This window comes from Tasmannia lanceolata, unplaced genomic scaffold, assembly GCF_043159265.1.
Source record: "Tasmannia lanceolata isolate RefF3 unplaced genomic scaffold, GAP_Taslan_0.1 ptg000007l, whole genome shotgun sequence".
NCBI classification, from domain to species: domain Eukaryota; kingdom Viridiplantae; phylum Streptophyta; class Magnoliopsida; order Canellales; family Winteraceae; genus Tasmannia; species Tasmannia lanceolata.
Genome location: NW_027518684.1, coordinates 13,574,146 through 13,593,812, shown reverse-complemented (window position 1 = coordinate 13,593,812; position 19,667 = coordinate 13,574,146). Strand labels below are relative to the sequence as shown.

The 19,667-nt window shown below is 37.9% G+C and overlaps 2 protein-coding genes and 1 non-coding gene across 3 annotated transcripts; 1 reads left to right on the top strand and 2 right to left on the bottom strand.

Annotated features, from left to right (window-relative positions):
- Window positions 1-10,677: 10,677 nt before the first annotated feature.
- LOC143881011 (uncharacterized) lies at window positions 10,678-13,088 on the bottom strand. The gene is made up of 2 exons (XM_077383992.1): window positions 12,494-13,088; window positions 10,678-11,484 (listed from the first exon to the last, which is right to left on the bottom strand). Exons 1-2 carry the CDS (start codon window positions 13,029-13,031, stop codon window positions 10,883-10,885), a joined length of 1,140 nt encoding a protein of 379 aa, XP_077240107.1. The 5' UTR covers window positions 13,032-13,088; the 3' UTR covers window positions 10,678-10,882.
- A 363-nt stretch (window positions 13,089-13,451) lies between these two features.
- LOC143880596 (uncharacterized) lies at window positions 13,452-18,210 on the top strand. Its single transcript, XM_077383584.1, has 2 exons — window positions 13,452-13,523; window positions 17,710-18,210. The coding sequence occupies exons 1-2, from the start codon at window positions 13,452-13,454 to the stop codon at window positions 18,208-18,210; spliced, it is 573 nt and encodes a 190-aa protein (XP_077239699.1).
- On the bottom strand, window positions 14,417-14,489 carry TRNAA-UGC (transfer RNA alanine (anticodon UGC)). Its single transcript has one exon. It is a non-coding gene; the product is annotated as a tRNA-Ala (tRNA).
- Window positions 18,211-19,667: the final 1,457 nt, after the last annotated feature.

Below are 19,667 nucleotides of genomic sequence, written 5' to 3'. Positions count from 1 at the left end.
TGAATAGTGTCGGGCTTCGCGGGCCAAACAGGGCCGCACGGGCCCATCAAGGATCCGCAACAGGTTTTTCAATTAAAAAGGGCCTAGTAACCCTCTAAGCCCACCAGACCGCTTGGCCCAACCTGACCCTAACCGGCCCATAGGCCTAAACGGCCCAAATATGTGTTTGACTCGGTTTGGCCCATTTTTGTGATATTTTTGTCGGATTATAGTAGTTTTGAGGGTTTTGGACCCTTTTGAACTCGATTTTGGGATCATTTATGTATTTGAAGCCTATTTTTCATAATTACAGTATAATTTTCAAAACTTTTGACTTTATAAGTTGATTTTAAGTCAAATATTTTAGGGTTTTAGGCTTAGGTAAAACCGGTTCCTAAACTTACGGACCGTTTTGGACCTATTTTTGAGGTCATTTTTGAGGTCATTTTTGGTATTTAAGCACTGTATGATATAGTTACGGTGTAAAATCAAGACTTTTGGTTCTGTAAGTTTGATTTTAAGTCAAATATTTTGGGGTTTTGGACTTGGGTTAGACCATTCCTATGGTTTTAGACCATTCTGAACCCATTTCCAATGTCTGTTTTGGTGTCGGAGTCTGGATTTTAAAATTCAAGTGTAATTTTATAACTTTTGGGTTTTTTAAAGTGGGCCTTGAGTTTGACTTTGATTTCAAACTCTTAAAGAATTGACTGAATGCCATGGAGACCCAGTTATGTAAAGTTTTGATGTTGTTTAATGATTAAAACTCAGTCAATGAACACCTTTGGTTTCTAATTCTTAACTTAAGAACCCTTATATATTGTTTATATGCTTTATGTTTTGCATATAACTTAAGGGTTAAAATGATTAGTTGAAATCATATATGAAACTAAACTTTTAACTTGAATGCACATTAGTTCATGCCAGATATGCTTAAAACCTAAGCTTATGGTTATAATAAACTGATAGTGTATATTTTCAAAACCTAAAATATTGAATTATGTTTGATCGTGGAACTTGAAAGTTGGTTTTGTATACACAAGTTTATTACATTGTTCATTATTTTTAGTTGAAATTGAACTATATCTTGTTATGATTGGTTACTAAATGAATGAACAAAGAACTGCGATTCCGACTGGGAAACGAAATCGCTTAAGGTTAAGTGGTTAATTTTGAGAACCGTGTCGCATACAATGACACATTTATGGACTATGAACCACTTTCAATTGCGACTATTTGTCCAAGAGCAACACTTAGCCCAACAGATGACTGTTGTTTTGCACAAATAGGCGGTGTGAGAGGGCTAGGCCTGGGTAACCTAGTTTGGGGTTGTGCTTCTGCCCAACGGTGATGTGCGCCTCAAGTATATGGTTATCTGGCCCTAGTTGGTCTTATGGGGGAGGCAATTGTGTGCTGTGGCACGGCCCAACGGACGACCCACGGTGACACGCCTGGTGTCTCGCCAGAATCACAGTATTGTGATTTCCTGAATTGAAAATCGTTTGTGTGTTGTAGCACGGCCCAACGGACGACCCACAATTACACGTCTGATGTTTCGTCGGGGTCACATTTTTGTATTTTTTGTGATTCTGGGCAATCTAACTAATTTTCCCTTAAGATAGATTGACTGAGTATTGTATGTGAGAACCAATTGTGTCTCGTGGCACGGCCCAACGGACGACCCACGGTGTCTCTTCATAATCATGGTATTGTGTTTTCTAAAGTAGAAACCAATTTTGCATCGTGGCATGGCTCAACGGATGGCCCACGATGGCAGATATGGTATCTAATTAGAAGCATACTTATGTATCATCATGATTTTATACATTTTAGTCATTCTTTTCAGTTGGATTGATTAAAATTATGGATTGAGTTAATTAAACTCCATTTGTGGACTGAATAGGTGTCATAAGAAGTGAGCATGTTTGGAACTGGTAGTCTGTGTCTGTGACATTGAAGTTGTTGGTATCTTTTCTAGATACCGATTATGTTGAGTACTTTAGTGGGTCAGAAACCTTAGCAAGTGATGAAATAGATCTGAATAATTCAAGACTACAAAAGGCTAGACTATGTATCATTGAATGACAGGCTCACTAAACCCACATCTAAAATATGCTTATGAATAGTGGGAGTTCAATGTTAGTATCAATCTAGTAGTAATGGTAGACCTCAATTTTTATGCAATTCGAGATGTTTTTAAGACTCGAAAATGTAAGGGAGTTCTTGAATGTAGTTAGTGAATATTTTAGAGGATCATTTGAAGCACTTGCAAATACCCTTATGATGTGTTTTGATAACCTTAAAGTATATTCACCAAAGTTGTAGTTTTGAGCACATTTTGAATGGCTTTATATTCAGAACCTTGGTTGTGCTCACTTTACGACACACCTTTTGGTTATTCTAAATGGCAACATTAGAGTCCCGAAGATATTGACTAGCCTTAGCATTATCAATTAAAGAGAATGAACTTAGTATCAAATGCCATTATCTTGAATAATAAATGACACATAAAGTATGGATCCCTTAACTTCGATATGGCCTGGAATTAATAACATATCTTTGTATATTATGATTCTTATTTAGTAAATACTCCGAAAAAGATTTGTGAATAGATTAAGGCATTATTATTCACATTTAGAATTCTAGGTGAGGTCTTCGTGCGAGTCAGGTGCTTAGTAGAGGAGAGTATACCATTATACCGGGAAATAGAATAAAGGTGGTTGTTGAATCCATTGTTACTCGCTACTCTTTTCTGAAATTTTAGTTTCATATGAACTAGAAACCTTATTCTAGAAAAACTTGATTCCTTTGGCTATGAATAAAGGTCTGAAAGTATAATGGATTCTCTCTAGTTTTTCATTTCCCATTTAGTGAGTTTGGTTCTCTTCAGGGCAATCCTTATTGACTTTGATTGCATTTCTCTCAAGGTCAGACTTGGGCCACCTTGCATTAGAATGAGATAATCGGTATTGTTAGAAATAAATGAAATCGTGTGGACAAGAATTTATCCAATCAATGGCTTAAGTTTTTTAACCATATATCTGAGGATAGTTGGGTAAAAGAAGAATTCTAGATTCACTTGATTTTACCGATTTAAACAATGATACGGGGTACATTGAAGGAAAAATATACAAAGATTAATCAGTTTAGGTGTCACCAAGAGTATTGATCTACTAAAGGTCATTCACAATGACATCTTGGATCTTTTGACTCTGACGGTCGGTGGCAAAAGGTGTTACCCTTTTGGTTAAATTTTCTAGCCATAGTTAAATGTGTCTCTCTAATCAGAAGTAGGAGGCCCTATCTTTGTTTGTGATCTATAAGGTAAGAGTCAAGAATTAACTTGACATAAACGATCAAAATAATAAGGGTCATTTATGCAACTCTCTGTTGCCTAAAATTGTGGGTTAAAACTCTTAAAACACCCATGTATTTTGTGATCCAAGTAAGGCTGTGCCTAAGACCCTTTTAAGATTTATGGCTCATAAGGAAGCTGAAATTGGAAAGCATGCAACTTTGAGTTGTTTATATGACGCAAAAGTTTATAACCCACGAATATAGTGATTAAGCTCTATGACCATAAGTTGCAATTTCATAGATTATCTTAAAGTATTTAAGGGTTTTAGGTTCTGTTGGTTGACTCATAGTACGTATATTGTCGGGATTAAATGTGCCAAGACTTCTAAATGATGGTGACCTTAGTGGGAGTGTAGTGTCTTTAGTAAAATCACCTTTAAGGAGAACCAAATTGTAGTACCGGTACTGGTGATCCAAGAGCAGGTGATACCAATGCTCGTTGGAACATCAAAAGGCACATATAAGTTAACAACCCACATTATAGATGTTTTGGTGGTGATGACTACCGAACAATCCTTGATATGGTCACATTAAGTGAGAAAGTCAACTTTTGCTGATGACTATATGTCTTTCTGAGTGGGTAAGAAATGACTAAGTAATTTCATTTCTTTCAATCAAGCACTAATGAGCAATCAAGAAACTCAATGGCTCGAAGCCATGAAAGAAGAGTTTCTCTCAATGAAACCTGGTCGAAGACTTAAGAGTCAAGCCATTTGGTTGTATATGGGTCTTTACGACTAGGAGAGACTCCATAGGTGGAATTAAGAGATAAAAAGAAAATTTGATTGCAAAGGCTTCACTCGGAAAGAAACAATAAGAATACTTTCTCTCATGTTTTAAGAAATATTCTTTTGGAATGGTCATGAAGTTTGTAACTCGTTGTGATCTAGAGTTACAATAAATGATTATAAAAGTGACTTTCTTAAACGGTGACCCATTTGAGGTTATCTATAACCTGAAGGTTTTGAGGCTAAGGAAAGAGGCACATAGTCTGTTGACTTAGAGATTCTGCTTAAGGTTTAGAGCAGACTTCTTGACAATAGTACATAAAGTTTCATTTAGTACGCTATGTTAGATTATAAGGAATTGTCACAGAATAATGGATATATCTTAAAGTCAGTGGGAGTAATATTATCTTCCTCGTGTTATGTGTTGATGTTATACTACTTGCTAGTAGTACTTGGCCATGTTTAGTGATATTCATACAAAAGAATTCAGGTGAAGCATCTTACATGATAGGAGTTTAGGTTCACCTAGTTGGAACTCGAAGATTGCTGAGATTGCAGAAAGCTTATATTGGTATAGTCCTTTAAGTATTGAACATGGATAAAATATTCCATTTGTAGTGTTCCTATAGTTAAGGGTGATATATTCAATCAATTCCAAGGTCCCAGGATCGATTCATTATAGGAGCAGATAAAGAGGTTCTCTAATAGTTCCGCAATTGGGGGTCTATTGAATGTTTAAATCTGCACCTATCTGTGTATAACCTATATGGTGGGCAAATTTAGAAAGTACCAATTTTATTTATGTATGGATCATTGAAAATTTGCCAACAGGTTATACATTGTCTGTAAGGGACTTAAGGTTTAATGCTCACATAAAGTAAATGAGAAAACCATAGTGTGATTGGTTAATCTAATTCTGACTGTTGTCGGAACGCCTAGAGTTCTGCTCTAGTATATTTTGTAGAAAGTCCTAAATCATGGAAGAATGTCAGATTGACACTCAGTTGTTTCCACCTTGGGTACGGAGTTTATTGTGTACTTCAAAGCCTTGTATTATGCATTGAAGTCGCGGAATTTTGTCTCAGGGTTTTATCTTGTTGATAGTTGACAAGTTACTGAGAATGTATTGTGATAATTCCGCTGTGGTTTTACAATTTCAAGAACGACAAATCAAGTAATGGGGTCAATGTATTGACATATTGTCGTGAAGAAGTTCAAAATCAGTGTGTATCTGAAGATTACATAAGCACCACATTTATGTTGGCGGATCCTTTGACTGAGGGCTTGTCACCAGGCTCTTCAGAGAGCATGTAGCGCGCATAAGGTTGGTTGCACTTTTGATAGCCTGTGACAGTGTGAGTCTGCATTAGGTATTGAGATACACTGTTGTGATCACATTATATTTTATGATTCTGATATATATTATTTTCTACCTCTCCATTTTATGCACATTACGTAAATGGATTGTGAGTAAGAGGTAAAATGTCTGTAGACTGTTTTGGACCATATTTACATCTTATGCATGTATGCGTTTACATTCATGTTGGTAAGTATTACTAATGATATAATCGTGGGGTATGCTATTGGGTAGAGTTGGTGACCCAATGGTTACATGGTTTATTGTTAGTAGTTTTTGCTGAACGGAATGCTTTATTTATTACTTAACTGACTTAAAGGTATGATTCTTATGTATGGCACAAAGATCTTGCTGGCCAAGTGGGAGAATGTTAGGATTTAATCCTAAGGGTGGATGTGGGTGGATGTGGCTTAAGCTAGATCAACGGCCGAGATCATTTTAGTTAGTTAAGTGTTTAAAGAATAAGATGTATCCCTTTATTGTGAAATGGTATATTTGGAACGGGTGTAAACAGAGAGACGTTTGAGAGAAGGGTCAGCGTGATGAGGAGTTGCATCCCTTCCCTCAAACATCTATAAGAGAAGCCTCCGGTCCCTGCTTATACACAACTAATCTTTTCCATTCTCTGTGAATCCATGTCTAAGAGAAGAGGAAAACAGTCCCCATCACTGTCTGTTGTGGAACAAGGAGATATACCGGAGTTGAACCATTTCAAGAGACAACAAGACAATATCCATGATTTCCGGTATGTTCTTTTACTATTTCAATTTCAATTCATATGGTTAACTGTGATTTTCTCAAAGTTGGACCGCCAAAGATTCGTTGCCCGTGTTCCTTTTATGATGAACACTTACATGTGACTCTAACAAGGCGGAGGCAAAGGCCCTCCTATTTGGATTAAAATGGTATTTGCATAATAATATGGGACCCTTGATAATTGAAGGCGACTCTGCAAATACAATTGCTTGGGCTTCAAGCAGATGTTGCGGGCAGTGGAAGCTTCAACATATTCTCGATGACATTCGCGATTTGGTCAGAATTATCAATCCCCAAATGTACCGTGGAAGGAGATCAGCGAATGCTCTGGCGGACCAGCTGGCTAAGGAGGGCATTGACATACCTGTTCCACGCATCATTCTGTCTAATGGGGGTGGGGCCATGTAAATCTTGGGTTATCACGCTGTTACTTGGAAAATTATTAGCCTGTTGGCCGATTTTGTTGGGGACCTCTTGTCCCCTTGATGTAATCACTTCCCTTTTAATGGAATATAATTTGTTATCTTTCAAAATAAAATAAAATAGCGAACATACTAGCTGCCAGAGTGTACGCTCGGTTTCCCAAATGGACACTGCCCCAATGCAAGATGATCTTCTTGACGGAACTTTGGAAGACCAAAACCAAGCCAAAACTCTTAATCAAGGCCCACCAAATCTGTTGGTGCGAATGGGCAGTGCAATAGGGCATGGTTCAAGGACTCCTTGCATAATATGCACCAGTTGGGCAAATGAAATTTTCTCGTTTTGAGACCAACGGGCATGCTAATCTTCTTTTTGGCCAGCCTGGGAATCTAGGATGCCAATAAACAAGGAAAGGATCTCTATATCATTTTCCTTTAGGTTTCTACTAAGCTTAATGACCAACTCCACCCTCGACCCCCTCTCTATAGATCCGATCCGGGAAAGCATAGCACATCAAGGTCTTCCCTAGTCATAGGTAAAAAAAAAAAAAAGGTTTTCTCTTCACTCCCCACATTAAATCTAGCTGGAGAGCCTAGTTCTAGGACTCGACACACAAATGGACTTCCATCCTCCAATTCTGTAAAATATCTTCCAGATGGTATTCTCACTATCCTGTCTTGATAATAGGCTCTCACCTTATCTTCTTTTTTAATTGGATCCTAAGAGCTTTTTGGGAATTGTAATACCTTTCACAGCTGTTTAAATAATCAAAGATAATGTGAATTCACTCCATTATCAAAACATGGCAGTGTGAATATCAGTAGCTTACAAGTATGCCCTTCCATTTTCACCTCATCACTTTCCCCTGTCCGTTGACAATCCACTCTCTTTATTCTCCACTTTCACTTCATTTTCATTCTACTAATAATTCCACATCAATTTACCTTACTTTTCCTGTCCATCCTTGATATGAAAACAACAAGATGGAGCCTTAAATGAAGTTGTTTAAGTAGCTCTAGTCATTATGGGTAATTGGATCACTTGGCAAATGGTAGTGTATAATAATAAGGTGAAGTGATATATTCGCCCCTTCTAGACAACTCTTTTTACACTACCGCCCGGGAAAGAAAAGGGGGCGAATAAATCATTTCCCATAATGAGTTGAAGATCCAAAAGTTGAGAGGGTCCATACAATATGGTTGGGGAGATGGCTCAAACAACACTCCACTCCGCTCCATATTCTTATTTCTTGGCCTAAAAAACCCCTACTTCACAGCCATGCAGGGCCTCATTTTTGACTTACAGCAAGCACTATAAATGAGCCCCTGCAGGACAAAATAGAAGAAGAACCGTTAGACCCTGCTTTTCCAAACCTACATGAAGAAGAAGCCAAAAGTGGGAAGGACGGGGAGTGCAATTGTACCCTCTTATTCTATGTTTGGTCCCCTACTCCTTGATTACTTAACTCAGACTTGGTCTGGTATGGTCACACCATCATATAGTCTTATAAATGCCATCAAAAGGGTACTGATATTCACACTACTGCGTTTTGATTAGTACACGTACTCCCCTTGTCTTTTCTTTTCTAATTGGCCTGATCAGAGCTTTTTGGGAATTGTAATAGCTATTGACAGCTGTAAAATAATAAAAGACAGGGTGAGTTAGTCAACTTATCAAAACACGGTAGTGGGAATATCAGTATATCACCAAAATTAACCAGTATTGGTAAATAAGACTATTTTAGGCTATTGACATTCGCATTGCTATGTTTTGATATTTGTAATAACTCACTTTATCTTTTATTATTTAGCCAGCTGCCAAAAGTTATTACAATTCCCAAAAAGCTCTAAGAAGCGAATTAAAAAAAAGACAAGGTGAGTAAGTGCAATTATCAAAACATGGTAGCGCCAATTATCTTATACATGTTCTAAGTTCTCACCCGCTCTCATAGGCTATTATAATTGCGAAAAAAACTCTCAGCAGAAAACTAAAAATATGCAAAATGAAGTCCGTGGTCAAATTATCAAAGCATGATCACACGGTCCTATTTACAAGGGTTTTTGATAGCTCAAAAATCCAGACTATTTATTTTTTCCCTTAATATAGATGCGGTATGCAGCAATATCTGTTCCCATTGTATGATTTTTACTAGGGTTGCAACTTGGGTCGGGTAAAATCGACCTGACCCGAAAATAGCATGGGTAGGGTTTATAAATCATGGGTCTTGGGTAGAGTCAGGTTTTAGTTTAAAAGCTAGGGTCGGGTTTGAAGAAAAAAAATCCCGAAACCAGACCCGACTTATGTAGGTGTACTATGACAATATTTTTAAATATCTCTTGAATAACATAACAAATTATTTTTCAATATATTGATATAATTGTTTTCATTGAGGTGATCATGTTTGTGATGTGGAAATATAGTTTCCTTCTTTAAATTTATAAATTTGATTACATAAATTTAGAGATTTTTGGTGTGAAGATTTGTTTTTTTCTACAACGCGTCAACGTGAAAAAAACCGACCCGACTCGACCCGAGATATTTCTCGGGTAGCGTAGGGTTCTTCAAAACCCGACCCGCCCCAGGTTGCACCCCTAATTTTAACTCCCCAATGGAGAGCCCCCCCAAATGGACAGCAAGAAAACAAGAAAGCAATTGTTTGTATTCATCAAAAAAGCCGCCACAAATTAAAGGGCTAGGATCACTGGTGCAAGCTGCCCTCAGATGTACTTTTTGCATGCACTTATGTGCATCTATCATATAAGAACCCATTTGAAAATGGGACATTAAGCCCCCTCTTTGGAAGCCACTAATTATATCATTTCTAAAACTATCATTTCTAAAACTAGGGAAATGATATCCCCCACCTCTCTCTCTCTCTCTCTCTCTCTCTCTCTCTCTCTCTCTCTCCCCCCTCCCCCCTTAAACGGTTTCTGTGAGAATGGTTCACTTGAGGATAAATTCACCTCCTTTAACGTTTTTCTTTGCCTTTAAAACTTAACGAATAACAACGTTAAAGGGGGGGGGGGGAAGCGATATCATTCCCCCTAAAACTAATATAATAATCATTATTTGCAGATAATCATATTTAACATGAAAATCGTTTACATATAAGATTATCATTTTTAGAATTTAAACATGGTTATTTGCAAATAATGGTTATAAAGAGGCCTTAATGTCCCCTTTGAAGATAAGATTAACTTCAAATAATCTTATTCACAATTGCTGAGAAATGAGCCCCACAGAATATATGCTAATCAGGAGGCCATCAATTGCTGTGGAGGAATGAGCCCCACAGAATAAGATCTGATTTTCCCGCAGATGGTGGATCAGGACAATGCATTGTCCTATGGAAATGAACCCAATGTGGATAGGGAATTGATATCTTCACTCCATTTTTTAATATTGGCACTCCACTATTTACACTTTTCTAATGAGCTTGTAAATGATGCTACAATTACCAAGATGCTCAGCAAGCAACCAATAAAAGATGTGTTTGATAAAGTAGAGAGTGCCATTATCAAAACAAGGGAGTGCAGATATCATTTCCCTGTAGATAAATACCCTTAGAAGAAGGGTAACCTGGTCCCAAATTAATGGAGGCACCCATCCCTGAACTTAGGCCTGAAATGTCCCCATCTGTTAACCAGTGTACCCCACGTTAAGTATGATGTGGGGCACAGCCAATTGGCTATCCTGCAAAAGTAGGTAGGGACCACAAACCCTACCAAGTACTCTCCTACCAATGCAGAGCTGACCCTTAAATGAAGGGGTGACCATCAGCAGCTGTCTCTTGGCATTTTTCTAATGCTACATTGCTTTCAGCATCACTTAGCTGTAACTCTCTATTTTTCCTTTACACTCGGTTCTTTCTTTTCCCTATGAAAGGTAACAAACACTCTGTTTGTCTAGACACCTATAAACAAGTTTTGAAACTTTTTCCCAAGATATTCTTCTTGTCACAATTATTAAAAACAGCACTTCATAACAGAAATTCTAAGGTCAATTCAGAGACTCTAATTTACATAACAGAACCCATGTGCTATACAGTTATATAAAGTTAGAAATAGAATAAGATGATGCAACAAAAACCCATATGTATAAAAAAAAAACTAGGAGTTGGAACAAATTACATAATAAGAAGTTAAGAACACATGTGGAAACCTGTAAGAAATAACACAAGATTACATGAGAAATTGTGTTAATTGGAATTGGCATAAAGAGATATTTCTAAACAAAACCCACATGTAAAATCAAATTAGAAAATAAAACTTCAGAAACCAAACTAGAAACCTCTGTAGATTACAACAAAACAAGGCAATATAGCCTTGGGGTTAAACACAAATAATTCATCCAAATTTGAGTAAATTCCTGCCGGGCCAGAGATCGAATCAAACTCTTCTGTCATGTCTTGAGTCTTCTTCACTCTCCCAGCGATCACCCGACAGACCAACATTGCTCGTTTCTCTTCGTCCGGTGAAATTTGAGCGCTATCATGTGCTTTTCCACTAGTGGCAGTGGTACAAATTCCTTTAGTTTCATCACACTTGAACCCATTTCTTATTATGCTACAAACGTTACAATTTGGTATTGAGTTGCAGAGATTTGAGGATCCGTCCAAACCGATAGAACATATGAAAGTCGTGCAGTGGAACCTTAGGAGTTCATTCCCATCTGCAATGCATCTTGGGTGCTTCTTTGGAAACTTGTTTGCTTTCAATTTTATGGAGTCTCTGTAATCTTCGAATTTGGTGATGGTTTTTTTACTGTTGTGGACTTTGAGGATCCTGTCTATCTTGCATACTGGGGTTTGTTTCTTCAACCAACTTGATTGGAATATTATCTCAACTATATTTCTACTAGTGTCTTCAGGTCCCAATTCAGACACTGGATTTCAGCAAAAATAAGAGGAATCAGATTGAAATTAGTCTTGCTTGCCTTCCTACCAGCAGAATTTCTTGGATATATATATCCAAGAAATTTTTTGCAAGAATTTGGACGAACAAGATGGAGATTGGGATAAAAGTTAATGAAATTGTAAATAAATACTCCAAGAATCAGGTAGACAAGATGAGATTTGGGTCATGGGTTTTGTAATATAGCACTTGAGAATTTAAGCCTTTGTCCCTAACTAGTTGGGGTCGGCTAACTTGAGAATAATAAGTGCAAAAAAAAAAAAAAAAAAAAAACAGTGAAATAAGTGAGAATTGGGTTACAAACTTATGTATAATATAGATCACAAGTTCAGATCAAATATTTGTGATCACAAATCAGGTCTTTTCTTTTCACTGAATAAAAGATGAAACCTCACCAAGTTCTTCTTAATTTGGACTCAAGTTTTAATATACTACTCATAATCCAAGCCTGGAAACAGAGGAGACTACCAATTAGTTGGGGAAGTGAAGCTGACAAGAAAATCTTTGAAGTTTGTGTTAAGCTGATGGTGAAAGTTCTAGTTATGTTTGTAATCATCTGAAAATCTGAGGCATGAACAAATTTCTTTGGTTCTGTATTTGCTTTAGGTCTTGTGATTTCCCTGATTTTGGTTCCAAACTTCAGGGAAAACCTAGCTACCAAGTTTAGTATTCTCAGATACCACATTCATTTCTAACTCAAATCTCAAGTAAAATCAGATATCCAATATCTAAAACCAGAAGGATAATAAAAAAGGACCTTTGGAACCCAAGTTTCCCCTTTTAAATCTCAACCTCAAATCATAAAAACCAAAACAAAGAACAGTAGATCAATGAAACATTATGAAACTCAACTAAAAAAAATGAAAATGCAGAAACATAAACAATAGATCCAAGAAATACAAGAGATCATATGATCAATAGATTAAAAAATTTCAATTAATTAAGAAGCATATCTAGAAAGATTAAGGCATTGAATCTACCTGCATGTCTAACAGCTTGATGAATCTCCAAAGTCTCAGATTTTGTGAAAACCTCCCCACAGTCAGGACAAACACATATAGTAGCCATTAAAGAAGAATTCCTTGAAACTCCATTGCTTGGATCTACAACCATATGACACTCATAACAACCCGAAAGCCGCCGCAAATGCATTCCTCTAAAAGACCCATTAGAAGAAGCAGATGATGAAGAAGAAGAAGAAATAGCCCCATTAATCTCATTCAAAGGAGCTTTCATTGATCTACTTGAAGCATTAGAAACAAATTTCTTGCGAGATTCAAGACAAGATCCTTCAGGCCTGTCCATGACCCTATTGTTGTCTCTCAAGTTACAAAGAGAAACAGAACACCCAATTTTTTTGGAAATTTTCTTGTTTTCCTCCATTTGATCTCTCGTGTGGTGATTTTTACACGTGAAAAGGTTCCTCACAACAGCCCAAGATGGTGGTTTTTCTTCTTTTTGGTGATGGTGGTGGTGGTTTTTTTTCATGGGTTTTCTCAGTTCTTTAGTTTCTGCCATTGGATAGAGATGAATGGTGGGTTGCTTTCAGAAGAGATGCCGAAAAATTATAAATAAGAGATGTTGAGCTACCTTTTGTGAAGTTACACTCTTGTAAGATCTCATGGAATTGCACAAGAATCTAACCATTAATCCAATAGATTATGAGATAATTAATCAAAACAGTACAGTTAGTGTAAAGACTAAAACGCCCTTAGATGCTTTTTTGCCTGCAGATCCATTATATTGTTTTTATATTGGGTTAAGGAAAGCACAATAGAGAGAATAAAATACCCTTGTTGTTTCTGTAAATTTGGAGAAGGAAATTGAAATGGTAAGTTTCTTTATTGAATTGCTTAAATTGAAATGTTTTATTATCGTGATTAATGGGGTTATAAATGGTAATACGGCAGTAATTTCTGTTAGATTTGAAATGTAGAGATGAAGGTGTGGAGAAACGGCTATTTACTGCAATTATCATTTAGTCATGAAAATTATGGTAAATTTTCTAAGGTAATTGATATCCGCACTAATTTTATTTTTCTTAATAATGGCACCCTTTACTTCGTTTTACACTAACTAGTAAAAGGTTCTTGCAATTCTCATCAACATCCAATGAAAAAGTGCAGAAAAGTGCTCTGAAAAGCGAGGAGTTCCATTATCAAAACAAAGGAGTACGATTATAATTTCCCGAGGTATGTCGTGCTTAGTGGGAACCCTATTACTATTGACTACCAAATTCCCCGGGTTCCGTTGGCGGGAAATTGGAGAAATGGGTGCATTTTAAATTTCTCGAAGGTTTTAGGGAAATGATATATTCTCCCCTGTTCCTGCTCGGGACACCTCCTTGTAGTATAAAAGAGTAGTCGTAGATACATTAGAGACGAATATTTCACTTCCTAAGTTTTACTTTTTTACAAAGTAATTGTATGGCGGAAGGCCCACATTTTTTGAGTGATCTAAACCGTCCATTTGTTGGGCCTGGATACAGATAGGAATTCGCCAGAAAATCTTCTGAAGGTTTTTATATTGTGCCATCTTTTTTAAAACTCCACAGATGAAAGGGTTAGGAACATCCTAAGGATAAGATTTTTAGGGCACACCTTATACACCAGGGCCCAACAAATGAACAGTTTAGATCACCCAAACAATGTGGGGCTTTCTATTTTTTAGGGCTCCACCGTATAAATTCTCGGTTTTTATAATGTTTTGTTTTTCTAGTGATCAAAGGGTTAGGATCATCCTATGGGGATGATTTTTGAAGGCGTGACTTAAATAAGTCACGATCGAACAGATGAATGGTTTTGATCATTGAACCGTGTGGGCCCCAATGCATTTTTCTGAAAGATAGTAAATTAAAAATAAAAAGCAAAAGCTACATTAAGTCATAACAACGTATGTAGCAGTGGAGATGCGGGGTATCGAACCCCGTACCTCTCGCATGCAAAGCGAGCGCTCTACCATGTGAGCTACATCCCCATTTGCTTCTTGAATCTATTATAACTTCTTTTAAACAATGTTTAGATTTCCATCATTTGAGCAAAGAGCGGTTCAGTCTCAATCTCTCAGAGCATGTAGGTGTTGTAAGGGTAAGGACGTAAGGCATGGCGTGCTCATTTGCTGCACACTGCAGTTGAATGTGTGATGTGTTAGGCTCCCAATAAAGGGAAAATGAAATGCAGACCATATGCAAAAAAAAGCCTGCTCGACAGATATATTCTTTATAGAGACTGAAAAGCAAGTGAGGATACTCTTTGTTGGAGAATTTATATCGAAGTTAGGATTGACCAACCTCACTTTTTCTCCTTAATCTTTCTCTTTGAGGCCTTAAGCTGCCTATAAAAAGCTGCATTCCACACAGAACTTATGTTGTTAGCCTTCTTGAAACACGAGTTCCTAAGGAAATTGGAGAAAAAGGATGACAATCCACCTTCGATAGGCTGATGTGGTAGGCCCAACTAGACCTGGCAAACGGGTGGGCCAGGCTGGGTTTCACCCAACCCTTACGGGTCTGGGTGGTATCGGCCGGGTCACAAATGACCAGGAATCTTACGGGTCACTACTTTGTGAACCCAGACCCCACCCATATGGGCTGGTGGACCCGGGGGTCACTCAATTTTTTAATCAAAGACACATTCCAAGTACATTAAATGTTAAAATCATAGATTCTAGTTGTGCAATCAGTATTAATACTGATTCTAGTTCAATCAGTATTCTAGTTATTCATAAACCATTAATACATGCATATGTCATTAATTAGTATGTCCAATTTTTAGCATATTTAATTTTTAAGAAAATGAAGCTTAATATATACTCTGGACAAGGACACACTAAAACTGTTTGGGTTTTCAAAGCATCACAGGAAAATGAGTTCATACGCAAAAACTTGGGTTTACCCAGCCTGGCCAAATTTTGAATGGTTGGGCTGGGCAAGGTCAAATTTCAACGGGTCACTAATCAAACCTATAAATTAATGGTGGGCTGGGTGGACCCGTGGGTCCAGGTCACATTTTGCCAGGTCTAGGCCCAACCAACAAATGGTAGGGCCCCTTTTTTTTTATACATCCACCCACAACTGAAGACAAGTGGGTCCAACCAACAAATGGTAGGCCCCCGTTTTTTTATTTACATACACCCTTAACTTATCCCTATCCGTTCAGCCAATGTGAGTGGAGAAACTAACTCTGTAGCTAGTACCATACTCAAAATTCAAGAAATTTCTTGGAAAATAATCTCATAGGCTATGTTTGGCATCCATAACTATTCTTCCATGGAATATAAGCTTACCCAATTGTGAGAGAGCGGAGGAGAGGGAGAGGTGAGAGGAGTGAACAGAGTAAGAAAATGATGACATACAATAAAAAATAAAGCTCCACTCAAAATATTGATTATTTCCCTGTTGTTTTGGTCACTTCTCACCCCCTCCTCATTCATCACTCATCTCGTCTCAAGTCTCTCCTACCCGTCTCTCTCACCAATTGATTAAACTAATATTCTATGGGGGGAAAATTAATTTCATAGTTGCCAATACATGCTTGGAACCGTCCGATCAAGATTAGGCAGCTATAAGAAACAATCCACTTGATTTGCCAGTTTGAAAGGAATTAGGATTAAGGGGGACACACTTTCTTTTTCTAATTTTTTATGACATAGGGTATCTCCAGCCTAAATTTTAGGGCGGGACTATTCCATACGGATGTGCACAATTACCCTTCTCCCCCTTTATGTGTCTTTGTATTGTGTGCTCTTTGTTGTTGTTTTCTTTTGTCTTGTATTGATTATCTCGATTGCTGGGTCTTGCCCATGTATTTTTTCGTCTTTAATTTAATTCTCTGTGATTCAAAAACACTAAAGCCCATGGTAGCTTTTTGCAATGCCCCACTTCATTTTCTCTGTGCATTGCACAAGGGTTCTTACTAAGTTACTAGTATATATAACAGCAATAAGATGGGGATTCTCACAATTTTGATAAACCTTTCCTTATCTTGTTAGAAAGCTTGTAGGGGACCCTAATCTTCACTTTGCTGAGTGCCTGTTCAGCCGCTTCCAAATTGATAAGGCATAAATACGGTGGGACTGTTAGATGTCACCACGTGTCGCCCATGCGGAAGGAGAATCTAATCATGATTAAGAAAGATGCTAGAAAACGGCAAGACCACGAGATTTCGCCACGCGTCATCTCCCCGCCACCAAGAAAAACCTCCATCATCACGATTATAGGCAAAATTACACAATAAAAGCCACGCGCACCGTTGAACCAGGGGGCAGCCCAATCCAACAAAAGAAGATTTTCTCTCCGAAATGATGAAAAGGATCCACGCGACGCCCTACTAAGAGAATTTGCATGCAAGAAAAAAATATAAATACACCATTAAGTCCCATGAAAGGGGGGACGAAAAAAAGGGAGCAAAAGACCTATATTAAGGTTTTCCTACTCTAAGCAAGAGGGGGAAGAGGTGTTGGACGCCCTATCCCTTCTCCTATGCACTGCCCCCAAATCACTCACATAGATATCAGAGAAATAACCCGTGCATTGGTCCTGGTAAACCTGATTATACTTCCGCCGTTTCTTGTTGTTCATTATATTGTTGGTCCAGAATCTGACTTGGGTGTCGAAGTGGTCGTCCGAGACCCACCCCAGATCTTCCTAACTCCTTTGTTTGTGATTACAGACCCCAGCGGAGGCTCTCTACCCACCGCACGATAGCGAACCCGGATTCTGGCGCTTTCACAGATGACTATGATGACTCATTCAAATAGAGGATTTGATTATGAAAAATTTCAAAGATTTTCATCTCTCTGTGTTTTCCTTCAATATTTTCTGCAGTCTGTATACTATGATTTTCTTAGCATCATAACATAGTTGTTATGATAGAGCATGAACCGAGTGTATGCTTTTTAAAACTTGGGAAATTTTTCGTTGATCTCAGGTTGCTCTATGGAATCCATTTGATGTTTAAAAAAAGGGGGTGCCGAAAAACCTTGCTAACTGTGGGGTTTTTTTGCTTCTCTATCTTTCCACATAACAATTTTTTTGTGGAACCTTGCTAATTGCAGAAAATTCTTTGCTTGGCAAGAAATTTTTATAAATCATTTAATTAGATCCATCTTGGAAATCTAATTGTGCTTTTCTGCAACTATGATCATTTTAATCCACAAGCTTTAAGTTTTCTATGTTAGCAATTGGGCATTTAATTAGATCCCTGAGGATTGCTCGCTGGTTCTTGAAGCACTTGCACATAGTTACGGAGGAAGACCTCTCATCCTAAGAAAGTGGTCAAAGGATATTCTCATAGAAAAATCAAATCTCAAGCGTACCCCCATATGGATCAGGCTCCCAAACCTGCATCTAAAGTTCTGGACTAACACAATCCTCAGTAAGATTGCCAGCGGGTTTGGCAAACCGCTATACAGGGATAGCCATACAGCAGATGCAATCAGGCTAAACTTTGCGAGATTGTGCGTTGAAGTTGAAGCAGACACCGTCCTCCCAGATAGCATTGAGATCAAGACCTCCACGGAATGCATCACCCAGGCCGTTGAATATGACTGGAAACCCAGCTCATGTCAGATATGCAAGACATTCAGCCACTCTGCAAACTCATGCCCGCTGAACACAATGAAGAAGGTCCCCACAAACTCCTCAAAGCAGGAATGGAGGCCAATCTCGAAAAACATCCAGAAGCAAGGTGTGGAGTAAAGTAATCCCTTGCTCGCACCTTCAAGGACCCAGGCCCAAGGAAAAGTGATGACAGAGAAGACCCCTCCTAGAATTCATAACGACACTAAAAGTCAGGCTCACAAGGAGAATCAGGTGACTACGATAGAGACTCTGAATAAATTCTCCACTCTAGAATTTGCAGAAACAGAACAAACGGAGTCGCAAAGGGAAGAAGGAGATAGAGAAAGTCCTTGGAGCAACGGAGGAAAATGAGGAAGAACAAGAAAATCTTTCCACCATGAACCAAGATTCAGAGGAAACGACGGAAGACGAAGAGAGTGAAGAAGATACTGGATCAGAGGACTACTCTGACCCTGAAGAGATTCCCTCATGCATAAAAGGTTCCAGAGTCTCTCCAAAAAAGAAAGTACCTTGGGCGGACGAACGCAATCAAGTTCACTTGATTCAAGTCGAACATGAGGATAACGGCGAAGAGGAGACCCCAGATCTTGGAGAATCAAATTGGCAGGAAGTTCCAAAGAAAATCTGGCTAAAACGCTCACAAAGAGCCCAACACCCCTTCAAAATTAGATGATTATTCAATTCAGAAGTATTGATCTCTTTTTGTTCTCTTAGGCTTAGTGCTTGATGCTCATTTTTTAAGAGCCTTGGTTCTCCCTCTCGCTAGTTCGAGTTAGGGTTGGTTTGTGATCTTATTGTATCATCTTTTTCTTTATCTAATAAATTGGTAGGGGTCCCGTGGAACCCCAGCTTACCCATCAAAAAAAAAGAAAAAAAAAGCAATTGGGCATTTTGTTTGCGTATATTTTGTTGACTAGCAACAATTGTATGGGTTGCAAATTCCTTTTGACATTTTAAACTTTGGGTTGGATCATTTTTCTTCTTAAGGTGACCCTGCATTTTCTATTAGTTTGAAATAAAGTGTTCAATTAAGATACTTAAATCCTCTCTAACAGATACTGTCCATACCATGTTTGATTTTTCCCTTGGGTTCCTACTGAATGTAGGCACAAATGCACGAGTGGGGACTTGTGTTGCATGAGACTGTGAGAGCATGTGCACATGTACATTACTACATTAGAAGGGGAAAATGGAACCTTTTGTTCAATTTAAGTGCCATTTTAAGATTACAGACTGAAGGATTTGATCTCCTTGCACCACATCTTACTTCATAAATAATGGAATTATATTTGCTTTATTGGATATGGAATTTTATTGGATGCTGCCTTGATGCCTTCTTGAATTCTTATCGGGGTCTAAAAGGTGATGAATATATCATAAGAAAGGGTTGAAATATTAACTCCACACATACAAAAAAAGGGAAAAGAAGAATTATGAAGAACGGCTAGTAAATATCAAATAGAACTTTAATTCAATACAACTAATAACAAGAACTTCAAAAAATAAAAGAAAATCAAAATTCTCCATATAAACATGGCATCAAACGACTCACTAGTGATCTTCTTGGGTACCAT

Coding starts and splice junctions, on each gene's coding strand:
- LOC143881011 (XM_077383992.1), bottom strand. CDS start 13,031: ATGGCAGAAACTAAAGAACTGAGAAAACCCATGAAAAAAAACCACCAC. Junction 11,485..12,493: donor TCAAGCTGTTAGACATGCAG/GTAGATTCAATG, acceptor GCTGAAATCCAG/TGTCTGAATTGGGACCTGAA.
- LOC143880596 (XM_077383584.1), top strand. CDS start 13,452: ATGAAGGTGTGGAGAAACGGCTATTTACTGCAATTATCATTTAGTCAT. Junction 13,524..17,709: donor ATTATGGTAAATTTTCTAAG/GTAATTGATATC, acceptor GCATTTAATTAG/ATCCCTGAGGATTGCTCGCT.